Genomic DNA, 20,473 nt, shown 5'->3' on the forward strand with positions numbered 1-20,473 from the left:
GTTGGAAGCTGCCAGAATAACAGCTCAGTTTGGCTGGAGAGAGGGTGGGGGGAATGGGAGATGATGCTGGAGAGACCAGAGGGGCCGATCAGGAAGGGATTTGTGTGCTAAGGAGTTCATGTGTGATTTCGGCAGCTGTGGGGGAGCCCTTGAAGGGTAAAACCTTCTTCAGATTTAGCCACCGTGTAAAGAGTGACTGGTAAGGAGAAAACTAGTTAGGAAGCTTTGTTGTCATCTTGGTGACAGGTGATGAGAGCCTGAATTAAGGCAGTGATAGTGGGAATGGAGAGGGAAGTTTGGACTGAAGAAATAGTAGAGAGAGAGAATCTTGATGGGAACTATAGCTGAGATTTAGTGACGGTATGGACGGAGGATGTAAACGAGGGAGGAAGGAGACTTACGGGGATCCTTCATTTCAGTTCTGGGTAATGGGACAGCTGATGGGGACATAAAGAGGAAGAGGAACTTTAAGGGAAAGATTATAAATTCCATTTGTGATATATCAAATCCGAGGTTCCGGTGGGACAGCCCCAGGGTTTAATAGCCAGTTGGACTGTGAGAGAAAAGTCTGGGTTGGACACAAAGCTTTGCAGACTCTCAGTATCACCCAGGGAGGGAGCATAGAGTGAAGAGAGTAAGATGAAACCTGGAAGCTTTGGCTATTTTAAAGTTTTAGGAGCTAACAGAGAAAAATGAGCCCATGAAGGATTCTGAGGAAGAGAGGTCAGAGAGTCAAGCGGGAAACCAGGAGAAACTAGTATTGCAGAAAGCCAAGAGAGGAGAGTTTTCAGAAGAAGTTGAGTGGCAGTGATACGGGAAGCCAGAATGGACAAGTGAGATAAGAGAAAAATTCTATTGGGTTTGGTAGTCAGAGGTCATAAGTGACTTTGGCATGAGCAATTTCACTGAAATGATTTGGGCAGAAGCCAGAAAGTGTCATTTGAAGGGAGTGGGGAGTGAGGAGGGAGGTGCTAGAAAAGTTGGCTGTAAAGAGAAGATGAGACAGAATTGAACCAGGATGGGACTGTTTGTTTGTTTGTTTGTTTGTTTAAAGATAAGAGAGACTTTGAACCTACTTATGATGAGAAGAACAAACCAGTAGAGGAAGAGAGTGCAGACAGAGGAGATCAGATAGTTGAGGCAAGGTCCCTAGGGAGGGTGGAGTTCACATCATAGCACAGAGGGTGTGTGTCTCTCTATATATAGACACGTCCATATATGTTTTATATGTATATTGTTATATAACTTTACATTTGTGTTTTATATGTATATACATATATTTTGTATTTATATTGCTATGTAACTTTATAATGAACTCTCTTGCCTTTGACTCTTAGGATGATGGATTCAAACTATTTTTTTTAAAGTGGATATAACTTTGTTTCCCCCCAGAATATTCAGCCCCCCCAGAATAGTTCCAAATGAAATTTGACATGTGGGTTATATTCCAAGGAAACAGAGGGCACTGTCCAGTGGATAGGATAGATCCTGCTTTACTTGTAGACCCACAGGACAGATAGTTATAATAGGATTGGCCTTAGTTGAGTTTCTGATTTGGAAACTGATTTGGACTGATTTGGTTTATTTTAGGCTGTTCTGTGTTTATTTGACCTAAGCAGTAACAGAATCCAAATTTAAAATTCTGAAAGTGTAAGGATGCTTTTGGGTATTGGGCATCATAAAGTATATTATGGCTAATCAACCACTTGTTCCTTGGTGCAGATTAATTCAACAGTGTGTAATGTAGAAATAGCATGGATAGGAGGAGAGTTGGAATGGAGAAAGTGAAGTTAGAATTAGGAAATAGAGTATCCTAGGTGAAAGTGTAAGGGCCTGCTTGGAAGAGGGGGAGTCTGTAGGAATGGATATTAAAGGTTGCATTTAAGGGATAATTGTAAAGAAGGTTTAGTTAGGAAGTAGGAGTCCCTGAGACTGAGTTTTCAACAAGGGTTCCATTTCTGGAGATTGAAAAGTAGGGAAGCAAAGCGTATTCACTGAGGGAAGATGAGGTTGCTTTTATTCACTCTTACTGTATGACAAGAGATCCACTAGAGAGTTAGAAATGTAGGCTTTGATTTTGGTCAGAGCTTGAGATGCTAGATTTGAATCATTCTCATTGGCTGATAATTGAAAATATGGAGTAAACAGATGAGAGGAAAGGCTGTGTATAGCAAAAGGAGAAGATTAACTACATTTGGGGTAAAGTCATGGTCAAAGAAAAAAGGGAACCAGAATGGTACAGTTTCACAGAAAAGAGAGAATCTATGCTAAATTGAAAAATCACAGGTTAATTCATCCAAAGTAAACTTATTATTTGCCTAAGGATATGTTCTTACACTTGGGGTATAAAGATATAAGTTGTGGCAACATAGTTAAGAGCGTTAACTGGAGTCAGATTCTAAGGATGTGGATCTCAGTTCGAATACTTGCTGGCCAGGAGATATTAGGCAAATTACTTAATCCTTCTGTACCTCAAGGGGTTACTTTGTGGATTAAAGGAAAATAAGCACCTAGCTTTGCTAAGTGTTCAAATGATGGTAGTAATATTAATGTGGGGTCTCATCTTTTCTGTCATCTTGAAAGTTTGGGTTTTGATTCTATGAAGATCATTCTCAAAACATTGTTTAATTTTATAAATATTAAGAACAAGGGTAAGGTCCCCCCCTAACAGAATTAGTACAGTTTGAATTGGGTCCTGATATATTGCCAGAGCTTAATCATTATTTCCCAAATGTGTTCCTTGGAGCATGATCCTTGAAGAATTACTTAGGCCTTATTTAGTAATGTGGTTAGGTAAGTCTGCGAAATGCTTTTTTATTTTACCTTTTTCTTGGCAATTCATAATGTGTATTATTAAAGATTTAAAAAAATGTAACCTGGCATTTTCCAGACTTACTAGATCATAAGATTCCCTTTCTCCCATTTTATATACTGAGTTTTATGTGTTGGAGTTTTGCATATTTTACTATTTATTTAATTTAGCATTATATTTTTTATTCACTGTCTCATTTATTTAAAAATTTTTTAATTGAGATATAATTCACATACCGTAAAATTCACCATTTTAAAGTATACAGTTTTTAGTGGTGTTTAGTGTATTCAGAAGGATGTACAACCACTGCCACTTTCTAATTACAAATTACAGACATCTCATCAGCACAGAAAGAAACCACATACCAATTAGCAGTCACTCTCCATCTCCCCCTTACTCCAGCCCCTGGCAATCAGTAATCTACATTCTGTCTTTGGATTTTCCTATTTTGGACATTTCATATAAGTGGAATTATACAATATGTGGACTTTTGTGTCTGGCTTCTTTCACTTAGCATAATGTTTTTAGGGTTCATCCATGTTGTAACCTATATCAGTACCTCATTCCTTTTTTTTTTTTAATTTATTTTTTTAATCAGTCATCAATTTTATACACATCACTGTATACATGTCAATCCCAATCCCCCAATTCAGCACACCACCATCCCCACCCCACCGCAGTTTTCCCCCCTTGGTGTCCATACGTTTGTTCTCTACATCTGTGTCTCAACTTCTGCCCTGCAAACTGGTTCATCTGTACCATTTTTCTAGGTTCCACATACATGCGTTAATATACGATATTTGTTTTTCTCTTTCTGACTTACTTCACTCTGTATGACAGTCTCTAGATCCATCCACGTCTCAACAAATGACTCAGTTTCGTTCCTTTTTATGGCTGAGTAATATTCCATTGTATATATGTACCACAACTTCTTTATCCATTCGTCTGTCGATGGGCATTTAGGTTGCTTCTATCACCTGGCTATTGTAAATAGTGCTGCAATGAACATTGTGGTGCATGTGTCTTTTTGAATTATGGTTTTCTCTGGGTATATGCCCAGTAGTGGGATTGCTGGGTCATATGGTAATTCTATTTTTAGTTTTTTAAGGAACCTCCATATTGTTCTCCATAGTGGCTGTATCAATTTATATTCCCGCCAACAGTGCAAGAGGGTTCCCTTTTCTCCACACCCTCTCCAGCATTTGTTGTTTGTAGATTTTCTGATGATGGCCATTCTAACTGGTGTGAGGTGATACCTCATTGTAGTTTTGATTTGCATTTCTCTAATAATTAGTGATGTTGAGCATCTTTTCATGTGCTTCTTGGCCACCTGTATATCTTCTTTGGAGAAATGTCTATTTAGGTCTTCTGCCCATTTTTGGATTGGGTTGTTTGTTTCTTTAATATTGAGCTGCATGAGCTGTTTATGTATTTTGGAGATTAATCCTTTGCCCGTTGATTCGTTTGCAAATATTTTCTCCCATTCTGAGGGTTGTCTTTTCGTCTTATTTATGGTTTCCTTTGCTGTGCAAAAGCTTTGAAGTTTCATTAGGTCCCATTTGTTTATTTTTGTTTTTATTTCCATTACTCTAAGAAGTGGATCAAAAAAGATCTTGCTGTGATTTATGTCAAAGAGTGTTCTTCCTTTGTTTTCCTATAAGAGTTTTATAGTATCCGGTCTTACATTTAGGTCTCTAATCCATTTTGAGTTTATTTTTGTGTATGGTCTTAGGGAGTATTCTAATTTCATTCTTTTACATGTAGCTGTCCAGTTTTCCCAGCACCACTTATTGAAGAGACTGTCTTTTCTCCATTGTATATCTTTGCCTCCTTTGTCATAGATTAGTTGACCATAGGTGCGTGGGTTAATCTCTGGGCTTTCTATCTTGTTCCATTGATCTATGTTTCTGTTTTTGTGCCAGTACCATATTGTCTTGATTACTGTAGCTTTGTAGTATAGTCTGAAGTCAGGGAGTCTGATTCCTCCAGCTCTGTTTTTTTCCCTCAAGACTGCTTTGGCTATTCGGGGTCTTTTGCATCTCCATACGAATTTTAAGATGATATGTTCTAGTTACGTAAAAAATGCCATTGGTAATTTGATAGGGATTGCATTGAATCTGTAGATTGCTTTGGGTAGTATGGTCATTTTCACAATATTGATTCTTCCAATCCAAGAACATGGTATATCTCTCCATCTGTTGGTATCATCTTTAATTTCTTTCATCAATGTCTTATAGTTTTCTGCATACAAGTCTTTTGTCTCCCTAGGTAGGTTTATTCCTAGGTATTTTATTCTTTTTGTTGCAATGGTAAATGGGAGTGTTTCCATAATTTCTCTTTCAGATTTTCCATCATTAGTGTATAGGAATGCAAGAGATTTCTGTGCATTAATTTTGTATCCTGCAACTTTACCAAATTCATTGATTAGCTCTAGTAGCTTTCTGGTGGCATTTTTAGGGTTCTTTATGTATAGTATCATGTCATCTGCAAACAGTGACAGTTTTACTTCTTCTTTTCCAATTTGTATTCCTTTTATTTCTTTATCTTCTCTGATTGCCGTGGCTAGGACTTCCAAAACTATGTTGAATAATAGTGGTGAGAGTGGACATCCTTGTCTCGTTCCTGATCTTAGAGGAAATGCTTTCAGTTTTTCACCATTGAGAATGATGTTTGCTGTGGGTTTGTCGTATATGGCGTTCATTATGTTGAGGTAGGTTCCCTCTATGCCCACTTTCTGGAGAGTTTTTATCATAAATGGGTGCTGAATTTTGTCAAAAGCTTTTTCTGCATCTATTGAGATGATCATATGGTGTTTATTCTTCAATTTGTTAATATGGTGTATCACATTGATTGATTTGCGTATATTGAAGAATCCTTGCATCCCTGGGATAAATCCCACTTGATCGTGGTGTATGATCCTTTTACTGCACTGTTGGATTCTGTTTGCTAGTATTTTGTTGAGGATTTTTGCATCTATATTCATCAGTGATATTGGTCTGTAATTTTCTTTTTTTGTAGTATCTTTGTCTGGTTTTGTTACCAGGGTGATGGTGGCCTCATAGAATGAGTTTGGGAGTGTTCCTTCCTCTGCAATTTTTTGGAGGAGTTTGAGAAGGATGGGTGTTAGCTCTTCTCTAAATGTTTGATAGAATTCACCTGTGAAGCCATCTGGTCCTGGACTTTTGTTTGTTGGAAGATTTTTAATCACAGTTTCAATTTCATTACTTGTGATTGGTCTGTTCATATTTTCTGTTTCTTCCTGGTTCAGTCTTGGAAGGTTATACCTTTCTAAGAATTTGTCCATTTCTTCCAGGTTGTCCATTTTATTGGCATAGAGTTGCTCGTAGTAGTCTCTTAGGATGCTTTGTATTTCTGCGGTGTCTGTTGTAACTTCTCCTTTTTCATTTCTAATTTTATTGATTTGAGTCCTCTCCCTCTTTTTCTTGATGAGTCTGGCTAATGGTTTATCAATTTTGTTTATCTTCTCAAAGAACCAGCTTTTAGTTTTATTGATCTTTGCTCTTGTTTTCTTTGTTTCTATTTCATTTATTTCTGCTCTGATCTTTATGATTTCTTTCCTTCTGCTAACTTTGGGTTTTGTTTGTTCTTCTTTCTCTAGTTCCTTTAGCTGTAAGGTTAGATTGTTTACTTGAGATTTTTCTTGTTTCTTTAGATAGGCTTGTATAGCTATAAACTTCCCTCTTAGAACTGCTTTTGCTGCATCCCATAGGTTTTGGATCGTCGTGTTTTCATTGTCATTTGTCTCTAGGTATTTTTGGCTTTCCTCTTTGATTTCTTCAGTGATCTCTTGGTTATTTAGTAACGTATTGTTTAGCCTCCATGTGTTTGTGTTTTTTTTGTTTTTTTCCCTGTAATTGATTTTTAATCTCATAGCGTTGTGGTCAGAAAAGATGCTTGATATGATTTCTATTTTCTTAAATTTACTGAGGCTTGATTTGTGACCCAAGATGTGATCTATCCTGGAGAATGTTCCGTGCGCACTTGAGAAGAAAGCGTAATCTGCTGTTTTTGGATGGAATGTCCTATAAATATCAATTAAATCTATCTGGTCTATTGTGTCATTTAAAGCTTCTGTTTCCTTATTTATTTTCATTTTGGATGATCTGTCCATTGGTGTAAGTGAGGTGTTAAAGTCCCCCACTATTTTTGTGTTACTGTCGATTTCCTCTTTCATAGCTGTTAGCAATTGCCTTATGTATTGAGGTGCTCCTATGTTGGGTGCATATATATTTATAATTGTTATATCTTCTTCTTGGATTGATCTCTTGATCATTATGTAGTGTCTTTCCTTGTCTCTTGTAACATTCTTTATTTTAAAGTCTATTTTATCTGATATGAGTGTAGGTACTCCAGCTTTCTTTTGATTTCCATTTGCATGGAATATCTTTTTCCATCCCCTCACTTTCAGTCTGTATGTGTCCGTAGGTCTCTTGTAGACAGCATATATATGGGTCTTGTTTTTGTATCCATTCAGCAAGCCTGTGTCTTTTGGTTGGAGCATGTAATCCATTCACGTTTAAGGTAATTATCGATATGTATGTTCCTATGACCATTTTCTTAATTATTTTGGGTTTGTTTTTGTAGGTCCTTTTCTTCTCTTGTGTTTCCCACTTAGAGAAGTTCCTTTAGCGTTTGTTGTAGAGCTGGTTTGGTGGTGCTGAATTCTCTTAGCTTTTGCTTGTCTGTAAAGCTTTTGATTTCTCCATCAAATCTAAATGAGATCCTTGCCGGGTAGAGTAATCTTGGTTGTAGGTTCTTCCCTTTCATCACTTTAAGTATATCATGCCACTCCCTTCTGGCTTGCAGAGTTTCTGCTGAGAAATCAGCTGTTAACCTAATGGGAGTTCCCTTGTATGTTATTTGTTGTTTTTCCCTTGCTGCTTTCAATAATTTTTCTTTGTCTTTAATTTTTTCCAATTTGATTACTATGTGTCTCAGTGTGTTTCTCCTTGGGTTTATCCTGTATGGGACTCTCTGTGCTTCCTGGACTTGGGTGGCTATTTCCTTTCCCATGTTAGGGAAGTTTTCGACTATAATCTCTTCAGATATTTTCTCAGGTCCTTTCTCTCTCTCTTCTCCTTCTGAGACCCCTATAATGTGAATGTTGTTGCGTTTAATGTTGTCCCAGAGGTCTCTTAGGCTGTCTTCATTTCTTTTCATTCTTTTTTCTTTATTCTGTTCTGCAGCAGTGAATTCCACCATTCTGTCTTCCAGGTCACTTATCCGTTCTTCTGCCTCAGTTATTCTGCTATTGATTCCTTCTAGTGTAGTTTTCATTTCAGTTATTGTATTGTTCATCTCTGTTTGTTTGTTCTTTAATTCTTCTAGGTCTTTGTTAAACATTTCTTGCATCTTCTCGATCTTTGCCTACATTCTTATTCCGAGGTCCTGGATCATCTTCACTATCATTATTCTGAATTCTTTTTCTGGAAGGTTGCCTATCTCCACTTCATTTAGTTGTTTTTCTGGGATTTTATCTTGTTCCTTCATCTGGTATATAGCCCTCTGACTTTTCATCTTGTCTATCTTTCTGTGAATGTGGTTTTTGTTCCACAGGCTGCAGGATTGTAGTTTTTCTTGCTTCTGCTGTCTGCCCTCTGGTGGTTGAGGCTATCTAAGAGGCTTGATAGGGGGCTCTGGTGGTGGGTAGAGCTGACTGTTGCTGTGGTGGGTAGAGCTGACTGTTGCTGTGGTGGTCAGAGCTCAGTCTTCATTCCTTTTTATGGCTGAATAATATTCCATTCTATGGATGATACCACATTTTGTTTATCCATTCATCAGTTGATGAACATTTGTGTTTTTTCCATTTGGGGGGCTATTATGAATAATACTGCTATGAATACTTAATGTACAAGTTTTTGTGTGAACACGTGTTCGTTTCCCTTAGGTACATATCTAGAGGTGGATGCCGGGTCTTATGGTGTATGTTTAATGTTTTGAGGAACTGCTAAACCATTTTCAGTAGCAGCTACACCGTTTAACATATCCACCAGCAATGTGTCTGACTTCTCCACATCCTTGCCAACACTAGTTATTTTCCATTTAAAAATTTTTTTGTTATAGCCATCCTCGTGGGTGTGAAATGGTATCTCAGTGTGATTCTGATTTGCATTTCCCTAATGACCAATGATGTTGAGCATCTTTTTGTGTGCTAATTGGCTACTTGTATATCTTCTTTAGAGAAATGTCTATTCAAATCCTTTGCCCATTCTAAAATGGAGTTACAGTTGACCCTTGAACAATGAGGAGGTTAAGGGTGCCGACCCTACCTGCAGTCAAAAATCCCCCTGTAACTTATAGTTGGCCCTTCATATCTGGGGTCCCTCCGATCTGTGGATAATGTAGTTCTGTAGTATTTACTATTGAAAAAAATCCATGTATAAGTGGACCCATACAATTCAAACCCTTGTTGTTCAAGGGTCAGCCTTATTTGTCTTTTTATTGCATCTCATGTATTTTTCTTTTTTTACATCCCCAAACAACATAATACAAAATTCTGATGGTAGAGGAAAAGTCCCTAATGTAGAAGCACTCAAACCATAGTACATGTTTAGTCCTCATGTTTTCCATTGTATGGTTCCTAGTTATTAGTTGAGTGATAAAGTGATCATTCAACAAATTTAGAAGGTTTATGATTTAACACAGTCTAAAGCGTTTATTCCAGGGGTGATCAAGGCCCATGATTTTTGCTGTCATTTTGTTTTTCCACTTGCCCCAAGCATTTAGTGAGAAATAGATTTAATTCTATCCAAATATATCTTTATTTTTTGTGTTTTCATTTTCACTGCTCTAGGAAGAATAAGTTCCTATACCTATCCAATTACATATTATTTCCTTTAATCAGCTTTTATGTGCCTAATATTTGAAAGCATAATGATCAGAATAATGTTTAGAAACCTGGTCCAGTGCTTACTGGATTTCACAGGTAACTTCTGAACCTGAATTTCCAGTTCCTGAATTTTCCTATTAACTTTATTTTAAAGTTTGGGTCATGTCAGCCTAAAGACCATACAAATACTTAAATGATTTAGGCTCCTGAATACTTCTGATTTCATTCATGTCTTATGCTAACTTTTAAGCTAACTAACCTTTTTTTTTTGAGGTAAAATAAACGTAACATAAAATTTATCATTTTAATCATCTTTAAGTATACAGTTCAGTGGCATTAAGTACATTTAGATTGCTGTGCAGTCATCACAACTATCCATCTTCAGAACTTTTTCATCATCCTTAATGAAACTCTGTACCCATTAAATAATAACTCCCCATTCCCTTGTCCCCCCCAGCCCCTGGAAACCACTGTTCTACTTTCTATCTCCATGGTATTTGACTATTTTAGATCCTTGAGATAAGCAGAATCATTTAATATTTGTCCTTTTGTGTCTGGCTTATTTCACTTAATAATGTCTTCAACAACATTGTAAAACAACTATACTCCAATAAAACTTTTTTTTTAAGACTCAACTTCCTCATATATTTTATTTATTTATTTGTTTGTTTGTTTGTTTATTTATGGCTGTGTTGGGCCTTCGTTGCTGTGTGCGGGCTTTCTCTAGTTGTGGCGAGCTGGGGCTACTCTTCATTGTGGTGCACGGGCTTCTCATTGCGGTGGGCTTCTCTTGTGGCGGAGCACGGGCTCTAGGCATGCGGGCTTCAGTAGTTGTGGCATGCAGGCTCAGTAGTTGTGGCTTGCAAGCTCTAGAACCCAGGCTTAGTAGTTGTGGCACACAGGCTTAGTTGCTCCGTGGCATGTGGGATCTTCGTGGACCAGGGCTCGAACCTGTGTCCCCTGTATTGGCAGGCAGATTCTTAACCACTGCGCCACCAGGGAAGTCCTCCAATAAAATTTAATTTTTAAAAAATGTGTTCAGAATTCATCCATGTTGTAGCATGTGTCAAAATGTATTATTAAATTATTATTATTATGTAGCCTTTTAAAGGCTACATAATATTTCATTGTATGTACATAACACATTATGTTTGTCCATTCATCTGCTGATGGACGTTTGGGTTGTTTCCACCTTTTGGCTATTATGGGTAATGCTGCTATGACCATTGGTGTACAAATATCTGTTTGGGTCTCCGCTTTCAATTCTTTGTTGTATGTACCCAGAAGTGGAATTATTGGATCAAGTGGTGATTCTATGTTTATTTTTTTTTAATCAACTTTGTTTTGAACTCCGTTAAATCCTTGTGGTCCTTTAGTTTTTTATCTTTTTTATTTTATATCTGTGAGGGTGGGTTAAAACGAATTTGCAGTAGCTCTTTTACGCAATAGTATTCTGAGGGGAAAGTGCTAGTGTTGGTACTTAGAAGTATGCTTTGTGTACCTATAATTTGACTATTTCAAAATATGTCAGTATAAGAATAGAGTACACGTCTTGTCTTACCAGATTGGAATCACCGTTAGCTCCTTGCTACTCCTCCTGTCAGGCACGTGGAAGCAATGTACAGAAAAAAAACAGATAAAGTAATTTTAAATCTTCTTTACCTTTTTAAAGCTTGCCTTATTTAATACCAGCTCCAAGGGAGGTAATATCTGAGTTTTGCATAAAGTTGGCTAAGTAACAAAGAGAAGGATGTTTTTCTGGCTCTGAAGCCCATGTTCTTTCTGTTATACAGCAGTTAGGTCCCTTCCTTTTTTTTTTTTTTTAATTTTTAAATTTAATTTTTTATTTTGCAGTATAGTTGATTTACAGTGTTGTGTTAGTTTCAGGTGTACAGCTAAGTGATTCAGTTATACATATATTATACATATATCCATTCTTTTTCAGATTCTTTTCCCATATAGGTTATTACAGAATATTGAGTAGAGTTCCTTGTGCTATACAGTAGGTCCTTTTGTTGTGCAAGAAGTTGTATTAGAGAATAGATTTCAATTACCTATAATTTAGGTTTGGTGAGAGAAGTCCCATTTTAGAATAGATTGTGCAGAATTGGCCACAGATCTCAGGAGGATGAAATTGGCATTCTCAATAAATTTCTAAGGGAAGCTACAAGTGCAAAGCTAATATAAGTGTAAATGAAAATTCCTACACATTGCTGTGGCTTTCTTAAATTAAAAAAAAGAGAGGTTTGAAAATTTTTCCCAAAAAATGATACTTTGTAATTTTAAAACGTATTTGTTATCTGCTGAAGCATAACTTAGCCTTGAAGTCTTTTTCTATAAAATACAAACTCTGGTAAGAAAATGGTGACCATTCATAGAGGGGTAAAGAAGGTGGGGAATGTAGGTTTTTTAATGATAGAGGCCAATGTAAAATTCATGTGAGAACACTGATTGCTCTGGTGATAACAGTGTGAGAGCTTGTGGTTGGCAGATTGCAGTTCACTTTGCAGGGTTTTTGCTACTTAAAGGTCAGTTAAACAGACTAGGAAATTGCCAAAATTGGGATAGTTGAATAAGTAGTAACCATTAAACTGTCTCCTCTTCTTAGAAGCCTGATGTGACCTTGCCAGGCAAAACTAATTGCTCCTTCCTGCATGCTTCCTTCCCTTTAAGCTTGTTTCATGTGGTGCATCAAGCTGTTTCGTTGGCTCATTTCCTTGATACTTTGGCCCATGACCTGAATCTCTTGTTTATTTAGCAGGCACTGAGACATGAAAGTTGTGGGGTGATAGAAGTATGTAATTTTAATACCATGTAGTACGTTTAATACAGTGTAATAAGCCACAGTAGGCACATGTCCATAGGGTATTACTCTGTGAAAGAGGGACTGGGGGAACCCTTCATAGAAGGTAGCACGGTAGCTGAAGAAGAGAGAAGGGAGAATACCTCCTGCCAGCAGTCTGTGAAGAGAGGCTTAACCTCCCAGCACAGTAGAGAGAGTCCAGGAGTGGAGGGAGGTGGATGCAACTGGCGCAGGTGGGGCACGTAATGGGAAATAAGGTGGAGAGATGACTGGGAGAAACCTTAATCTCTGCTTTTGCTTTTCGTCTCCTGTCTTCTCTTTGTGCTAGTCTGTGGAATTTTTGCTTTAACCATGAGTAATGGGGAGCCACTGGAGTATTTTACACAGCAGAATGATTGACATGATCAGAAACAAAGGCAGACTGGCAATCATGTAACCACATAGAGGATGAATTGAAGGGCAGAATCTGGAGTTAGGTAGATGGATTTGGAGACTGTTGCAGTATCCAAGCAAGAGATAAAGAGTTCCTATTGTATGATTTCATTTATATGCTCTGTCCAGAAGAGGCAGATTCATAGAGACAGAAAGTGGATTAGTGGTTGCTAGGGTCTGGGGTTGGGTAACGGGGAGTGACGACTAATGGGTACAGGTTTTCCTTTTGGGGTGATGAAAGTATCCTGGAATTAGATAGTAGTGATAATTGTGCAGCTTTGTGAATGTACTTGAAAACCCACTGAATTGTATGTTTTTAAGTGGTGGATTTGATGGTGTGTGAATTATATCTCAATGGAAAGAGAGAGAGAGAGGAAGAGTTCCTGAAACAAGCAGGAACAGTGAGCATAAAGAAACCTGAGATGCGTTGGAGAGAAACTCAGTGGTCGAGAATTGACAGGACTTGGAGAGCGAATACTGGCAAGGTCCAAAGTGAAGCAGAGGCTGGCCCTGCAGTTTCTAATCTGTATGATTGAATTGCTGGGGAAGAAAATTCTGGAAAAACCAAGTGTGGAGAAACATATAATGAATTGTGTGAAATGTTTTGAATGTGTAATCAAGGCAAGCAGTTGACGGTAAAGGCCCAGATTTCAGGAGAGACTCTGGGACTAGAAAAAGACGTGAGTACGGGCGAGATGTTGATGGAAGAAGTCAGGCTGCTGGTGGACCACATCTTGTCCCCCACCCTCTTTGGGAAGTAATGTCCCATTGGCTCCTTGTCCTCCAAGCTGACTTACAGGTGTGGTGCTGGTAGTGGTGGTTTTTAAATAAAGCTGAATCTTTATATTACTTTTCAGGCAGAGGCAAGACTGGCAGCAAAACGGGCTGCCCGAGCAGAAGCAAGAGATATCCGCATGAGAGAACTGGAACGGCAACAAAAAGAGGTAATTTGGGTGGATAACCCTGATTTAGTGTCGGTCTCAAAAATATTAATACTTGGCTAGTTTCCGTCTGAAGTAAATCTGGTTCCTTCTGAAACACTGGGAATAGAATAACCTGATGTATATATTTTAACAAGACATTTATGTCAGCAAGTTAAATGCAATATTTGTTTTAAATCATAACAGCAAACACATACATAGCTCTTACTCGTTTTAAGTTATTATTGTGTAATAAGTGCTTGTAATAGCTAAAGTAGGCTTAGCGATGACAGAGTTATTTACTATGGTCCTAAATGTCCTAGAATTTTGATTAATTATGTTACGATATCTACATAGTAAAACTCTGTGAAATCATACAAGCTTACAGTTTGTAAGCATATTTAATAATAGAGGAAAGTATTCATCTAAGAAAATGAAAATAAAAGCACAACTGTAGATGGGTGGGACTCCAGTTTTGTGTTACAAAAACTAGTATCTGTATATAGGTCAAAAACTACTGGAAAGAAGTGATTACTACCAATACTTTGGTTTATCTATGGTGGAATTATGATTGGTTTTATGTTCTTATGCTTTTCTATAGTTAATACATTTCAATATGTTTTAATTATCGGAAAGAAAAGCAAAAAAAAATTTTTTTTCTAAGTAGGCATATAGAAATTGGGTTGCTTTAAAATGAAACAAATACTCTTTTTTACTCTTTCCTTCTGACATTGACCTAGCTCCAAAAATTCCCATAAAAAATATTTCTGATGTTGTATTAGTACAAAGGGGGGCGGAAAACCTGCAGGGCAGTATTAAACACTTTATTTTGAAGTTGGTGGTGGATCTTCTGTTAATGTGTTAAAGAGATGTGTATAGAGTACATATTGTCACAGCTCAAAAACAAAACCAAAAGCAGTTAATATATTGCTAAATTTTTTAACCTCATAGCTTCAAATATGAATGCAATTCTTGGCTTGAAATGAAAATGTGACAATGTATTGTCTTTTATACTCCTAAAATTATAAGGATACAGTTATTAAGTATAAGTTTTATTTATAGTTCTCTAAACTACAGAGGACCATATATCTCTATTATTGAGCATATTTTTCTTAGTATGTTCTGTATTTTGAATGTGTAACAACTTTAAATTAACAATCATTGCTGTTCAGGGCAAATGTATGTGATTAATTTAAGATTTTTCATAGAATGCAGTATGTTGGATGCTTTAGTTTATGAAACTTTTGCATTTGTAGCACTCTTATCATTCCTTTGATCGGAAATGGGGACAGATTCAGAAGTGGCTGGTAGGCCAGGATTGCCTGCCCTGCATGTTGTGATCAGTTGCTGAAATATGCAGTCTCAAAGTAAAACATTGACTAATCGTTTGCCAAGTAGGAGTGTTTGGCATGTTTGAACCTAAAGGTCAGAGAGTGTCTCTTCTGCCTGTAGTGGACCAAGTGTGTGCTTGGAGTCCAGCCATTTCTGTTGTAGTTACAGCCTCACACTCATCTCATGAATGCTCCTGACCAAGAAAGATTGAGTAGATGAATGTGTTTTCTTTCTATGGGTTTGTTCTTCTGTCCCTCAGATTTGTCGCTCTACCCCTCTCATTCCTTCCAACGCCCTGCACCCCGCCTCTCCTTCCCTGTTCCCTTCTTCCTTTCTCTCTTTTTTTAAAAAAACTAAGTCAGCAGGGTTTTCATTGAGGGATGACCCAAGTCATTCTTTCATCTCCTCTGAAAATTACTTTTATTTTTTGTTTTACCATCACTCCCAAATTTGTTAGCTACAAGAGCAAATTGCAACCAGTAGAGTATTAGTTACTGTGAGTCATTCCTAAATTTGAACTTTTTTCAGTGTTGGTAAGTCTCCCAGCTGCCTCCTATTGCAGGGGTTCTTAGCTTGGTATGTGAAAAGGCGTGGGGGATGGGACATGAAGCCTTAAAATCTCAGGCAAGGATTTCAGTTTATGTATGTTTTCATGTCAAATGCCCACAGGCATTTTTATCATCAGATTCTCAAAGGAGTCTGTGATCCTCAGAGGTTAAGAACCGCTATCTAATTGTTGCTGAACAAGCAACTTTCATAAACAAATCCCTTCTAGAATAGCATTCTGAGGTATAACCAGAATGAAAATATTTATGACTGTATTGACCTACACATTTAAAACTTTATCATACTTCTCATTGTGATATTTTAGAAAAGAGAGAAAAAAGATGTTTGGTTGCTTAAAATTAAGCGACTCCTCATATATGTGTCTGTTATTTTGGAGTGGAACCTGTCCTTTCTTGTTACTAAAGCTAGGTTAATTATTTTTATTTAAAGTGTCTTCTGCATGTAACTGGCTTAATATTACTGATGATGTCTTAAAAATGTTTGGTGTGAATATAAGAAATCGGTCTTACTTACAAAAATGGAAATATTAATTTCTTCTTTTAATTATGTATAATAGTTCTCAAATTAAATTGCCTAAGATTTTAATGTCTTAGGGCAGACCAAAACATTAAATAAGAAGAAAAGCCTAAGTGAAAAGTTTAATATTTGATTCCTGTGTTTAAAGGCCATGAAGATAAACATATTTTTTATCTCTGTGAAAGGTGTGCAGGTCAGGCAGTGAACGTGCTAGATTTTCATGGAAGGGGATTAGAGGCTTAAAATGCAGGTGGCAACTAACCCAAGTCTTCAGTAATAGATAGGATTTGGACATGCAGGGAAGGTGGGGTTTAGTTTCAGATGGGAATAATTAACACTCTAACCCCTTCTGACACTTGCTTTTACTGCTTTAAAACTGATTTTTCCTCTCACTTCTTATCTTATCCTTGTCTCTCTGGCTGCTTTCTTTCTATGAGCTTATAGTAGAAGTTGGCATGTGATAGTCACAATATAAAATATAAATTACTAATAAATTTATAATGAAATAAATAATGTATATACAAACAATTGGATTGTCAGTTATTAGAAGGAAGAATCTTCCTATATTAAAAATTTCTCCTAATTTTATTACTTTTTTGTCTGGGGGTAGGCTGTTGGGATGAGAATAGGGAACCCAAGGGCGTGAGGCTCAGGAATGAAGCTGTCGTTGAGTGCATATCTGTGTGCCAACACTGTGCTCATGCTTTTTATATATGTGTTCATTCCCCATTATAAGATAGGTACACTATCTCCATTTTATAGATAGGTGATAAAGGATTGGTGAAGTAAACAACTTGCTTCGTTGTGACAGACCCAGAATTCGAAGGGATGAGAGGGTGCCCCATGTGCTAATCATGGAGTGGGAGGTAGAAGGGCCAAGAAGAAAAGGGCCTATGTCTTTCCGGGCTTCCAATTGGTCTTAGGTTAGCCAGTGCTTCTGTTTATAAACTGGATGTCTGAAGCAGTGGCATGTTGGTGACCTGAAAGAGTAAATGCAGTTTCTGAAGTTTCCTAATTTAAAACTGAGGGAATGGCTGCAGGCTTGAATTAAGTATTTGTTGTCAGAGAAGATGGCCAGGTGTATTCACAGGGCTGTGGGCTTTTTTTTTTTTTTAAATAAAACCACTTCATCCTCACTCCAAGTGAACTTTTAAAAACAGAATATGTTTTATTTCCATTAATTTAACTTAAATGTATCAGAACATAATTTTCCAGAAAGCTTTAACAGATAAACATCTGTCTTTTAAGGCATTGTCCTGTTCGCTCAGCTTTGGATCCTTTAAACTAATAAGGAGACTCCCAGGACAATGAAAATGTTTTGTTTTCTTGACGTGGAAGAGAAGGATACTCTGCCTTGTAATTGGTACCTGAGAACACAGTTTGCTGAAATTTTTTCTATTAGCTTTCTGATGCTAGTAATTCAAGAAAAGCCAATTGGCAGTTTTAATACTACTCCAGAAATACCTGGGAAAGGAAGCTTTTTTTTTTTTTCTTTTTTGGTATTCCAGAGGAGGAGAAAGCTCTGAGTAAAAACCGGGATACCTTGCCATTTTCTTCATGTTCTTTCTATGTAATCAGTCTGGATTTAGCCGCTGTAGTTTCAATGGTCTGGTGAGTCAGAAGATGTGAATGCTGATCCCAGCTTTCTGACTTTGTTGATTCCTAATCTTTTTGTGCTGCAGGGTTTTTTGTACTGTAAAATGAAGGGATCAGACTAGATGATCTTTATGAATCCTCTAGCGCTTAAAAATAATTCTAGAGTTGGTGCTAGGGTTTTTTCTTTTATACAAGGGTTTCCTTCTGTTTCTTCCTGTTTGCCACCGTGCAAAAGTATTCCAGGTAGAGGGAGTAATTTAAGACTACCTGAATACCTGCCTTTCTGTAGAAGAGTGGTGCTCCATGGCAGACTCTTAGTAAAATATGTGCTTTGAGTCTTTTTTGGTATAATAAAAATTTGCTTTGAGCTTCCCTTACTGTTTGTATGGTTGCCACTAGCCATGTGTGGATAATTAGGTTTGGACTTAAATTGATTAAAATAAAAAGTTTCGTTCCTCAGTTGCACTTCTAGCAGTTCAAGTGCTCAGTAGCCACATGTGGCTAGTGGCTACCATACTAGACAGCACAAACATAGAACATTTCCATGGTCACAGAAAGTTCTGTTGGATAGTGGTTGTTTAAGGGGTCGTTTATGACTATGGAATAAACTGTATTCTCTCAGTTTAAATTAACCAGCCTGTATAGGTTTACATTTTATTCTGTAGTTCTTCTGAACTCTTTTTAGGCCATTCTTTTCAAATGGGGCTAAAAAGAAAGCTGTGTAAATCTAGGGGTATATCAATACTTAATAAGGTATTGTTATTTAGGATTATTTTTATAATAAGTATAATTAAGAATAAATATGAATTCATCTGTCTGCTGCATCTTTAATGGGCTGTGCTCTTTAGAGGCAGGTTTTAAATTTCTTTTTAATTAATTAATTAATTTTTTGTTGGAGTAAAATTGCTTTACAATGTTGTGTTAGTTTCTGCTGTACAATGAAGTGAATCAGTTATATGTATACCTATATCCCCTCCCTCTTGGACCTCCCTCTCCCCCTTCCCCCACCCATCCCATCCATCTAGGTTGTCGCAGAGCACCAAGCTGAGCTCCCTGAGCCATACAGCAGCTTCCCACTAACTATCTATTTTACACATGGTAGTTTATTTATGTCAAACCTAATCTCCCAATTCATCCCACCCTCCCCTTCCCCCACTGTGTCCACATGTCCGTTCTCTACGTCTGCGTCTCTATTCCTGCCCTGCAAATAAGTTCATCTGTACGATTTTTCTAGATTGCATATATATGCATTAATGTACGATATTTGTTTTTCTCTTTCTGGCTTACTTCACTCTGCATGACAGACTCTAGGTCCATCCACATCTCTACAAATGACCCAGTTTCTTTCCTTTTTATGGCTGAGTAATATTCCATTGTATATATGTACCACATCTTTATCCATTCATCTGTCAATGGACATTTAGGTTGCTTCCATGTCCTGGCTATTGTAAATAGTGTTGCAATGAACATTGTGGTACATGTGTCCTTTTGAATTATGGTTTTCTCAGGGTATATGCCCAGTAGTGGGATTGCTGGGTCATGTGGTAGTTCTATTTTTAGTTTTTTAAGGAACTTCCATACTGTTCTCCATAGTGGCTGTATCAATTTACATTGGCACCAATAGTGCAAAAGGGTTCCCTTTTCTCTGCACCCTCTCCATCATTTATTGTTTGTAGATTTTTTGATGATGGCCATTCTGACTGACGTGAGGTGATACCTCATTGTAGTTTTGATTTGCATTTCTCTAATAATTAATGATGTTGAGTATCTTTTCATGTGTAGAGGCGGGTTTTTTAAAAGTGCTCTTGTGTAGTAGGTGGAATGAAAAGAAAGGATGGAATAAAGATTGAGCATTAAACCATGTATGTCACCCTAGTACGCCAAATAATACTGGGAGGGGGCATGTAGAATTAACTTGCCTGTGTAGCACAAGGCTTTTTATACTAACCAAGCTAACTAGCCTAGAACTGGTTACCACTTAATAAGCTGTACCTACTCTGCTGGGCTAACACACATGCCCCCCAAACTTTTGTGGTATCCCACCTGATAGTCAAAGAAAGGGAAGAAACTTGCTTGGCTCCTTACAGACTACATGTGTCTATTACATAACAAAAATGTGAATCGGTGATGAATTCCTAAAGATCAGAACACCATATTGGATATTGAATCATTGAATCATACTGGTGCTTATGAACAGACTTCTGAACAGATTTGATCAAATGCATCAATGTGCACAGCACATGACAACCAAGAGTTTTTTGGACTTGTATTCAAAGATCATGACCAAAATAAAACATTAAATTGTGGTGTTTCAGTTGAATTACTGTTTCTGGATTTGAGATGAATGGTCAGGCATAGCCGTCTGCTCTGCCTGCATGATGATCGTGCTGTATCGTCATGGGGTGTTGAAGTATTGATGCATTTTGGAAAAAGTGTTGATTAGCTATGAACTCAGTTGGACAGTTTTGTGTAGATTCTTAGTCAATGCAAATTACTTTAACACTTGGGACTTTGAAATTCTGATCGGAAGTTTCTTAACACGTGATTAGGTTCTAGGGACTAGTCATTTAATTTCACGACTCTGTACTTAATGCTCCAGTGCTAATAGCTGAATATGGAAAAGTTTAGAATTACATTTAATTAGT

At 37.3% G+C, this 20,473-nt stretch overlaps 1 protein-coding gene across 33 annotated transcripts in view; it reads left to right on the forward strand.

The window, feature by feature from the left end:
• Positions 1 to 20,473, forward strand: part of LRRFIP2 (LRR binding FLII interacting protein 2) — a 121,550-nt gene that overhangs the window by 30,968 nt on the left and 70,109 nt on the right. For 22 of the 33 annotated variants that reach the window (XM_082412858.1, XM_082412827.1, XM_082412859.1 and 19 more), the window contains 2 exons: positions 13,755 to 13,841; positions 15,074 to 15,124. In XM_082412858.1, the coding sequence (XP_082268984.1) occupies positions 13,755 to 13,841; positions 15,074 to 15,124 (138 nt within the window). The remainder of the gene's footprint in view (positions 1 to 13,754; positions 13,842 to 15,073; positions 15,125 to 20,473) is intronic. The other 11 variants (XM_082412829.1, XM_082412830.1, XM_082412831.1 and 8 more) reach the window with 1 other exon arrangement.

This window comes from Balaenoptera physalus (genome assembly GCF_965194825.1).
Source record: "Balaenoptera physalus genome assembly, chromosome: 11".
Taxonomy (NCBI): domain Eukaryota; kingdom Metazoa; phylum Chordata; class Mammalia; order Artiodactyla; family Balaenopteridae; genus Balaenoptera; species Balaenoptera physalus.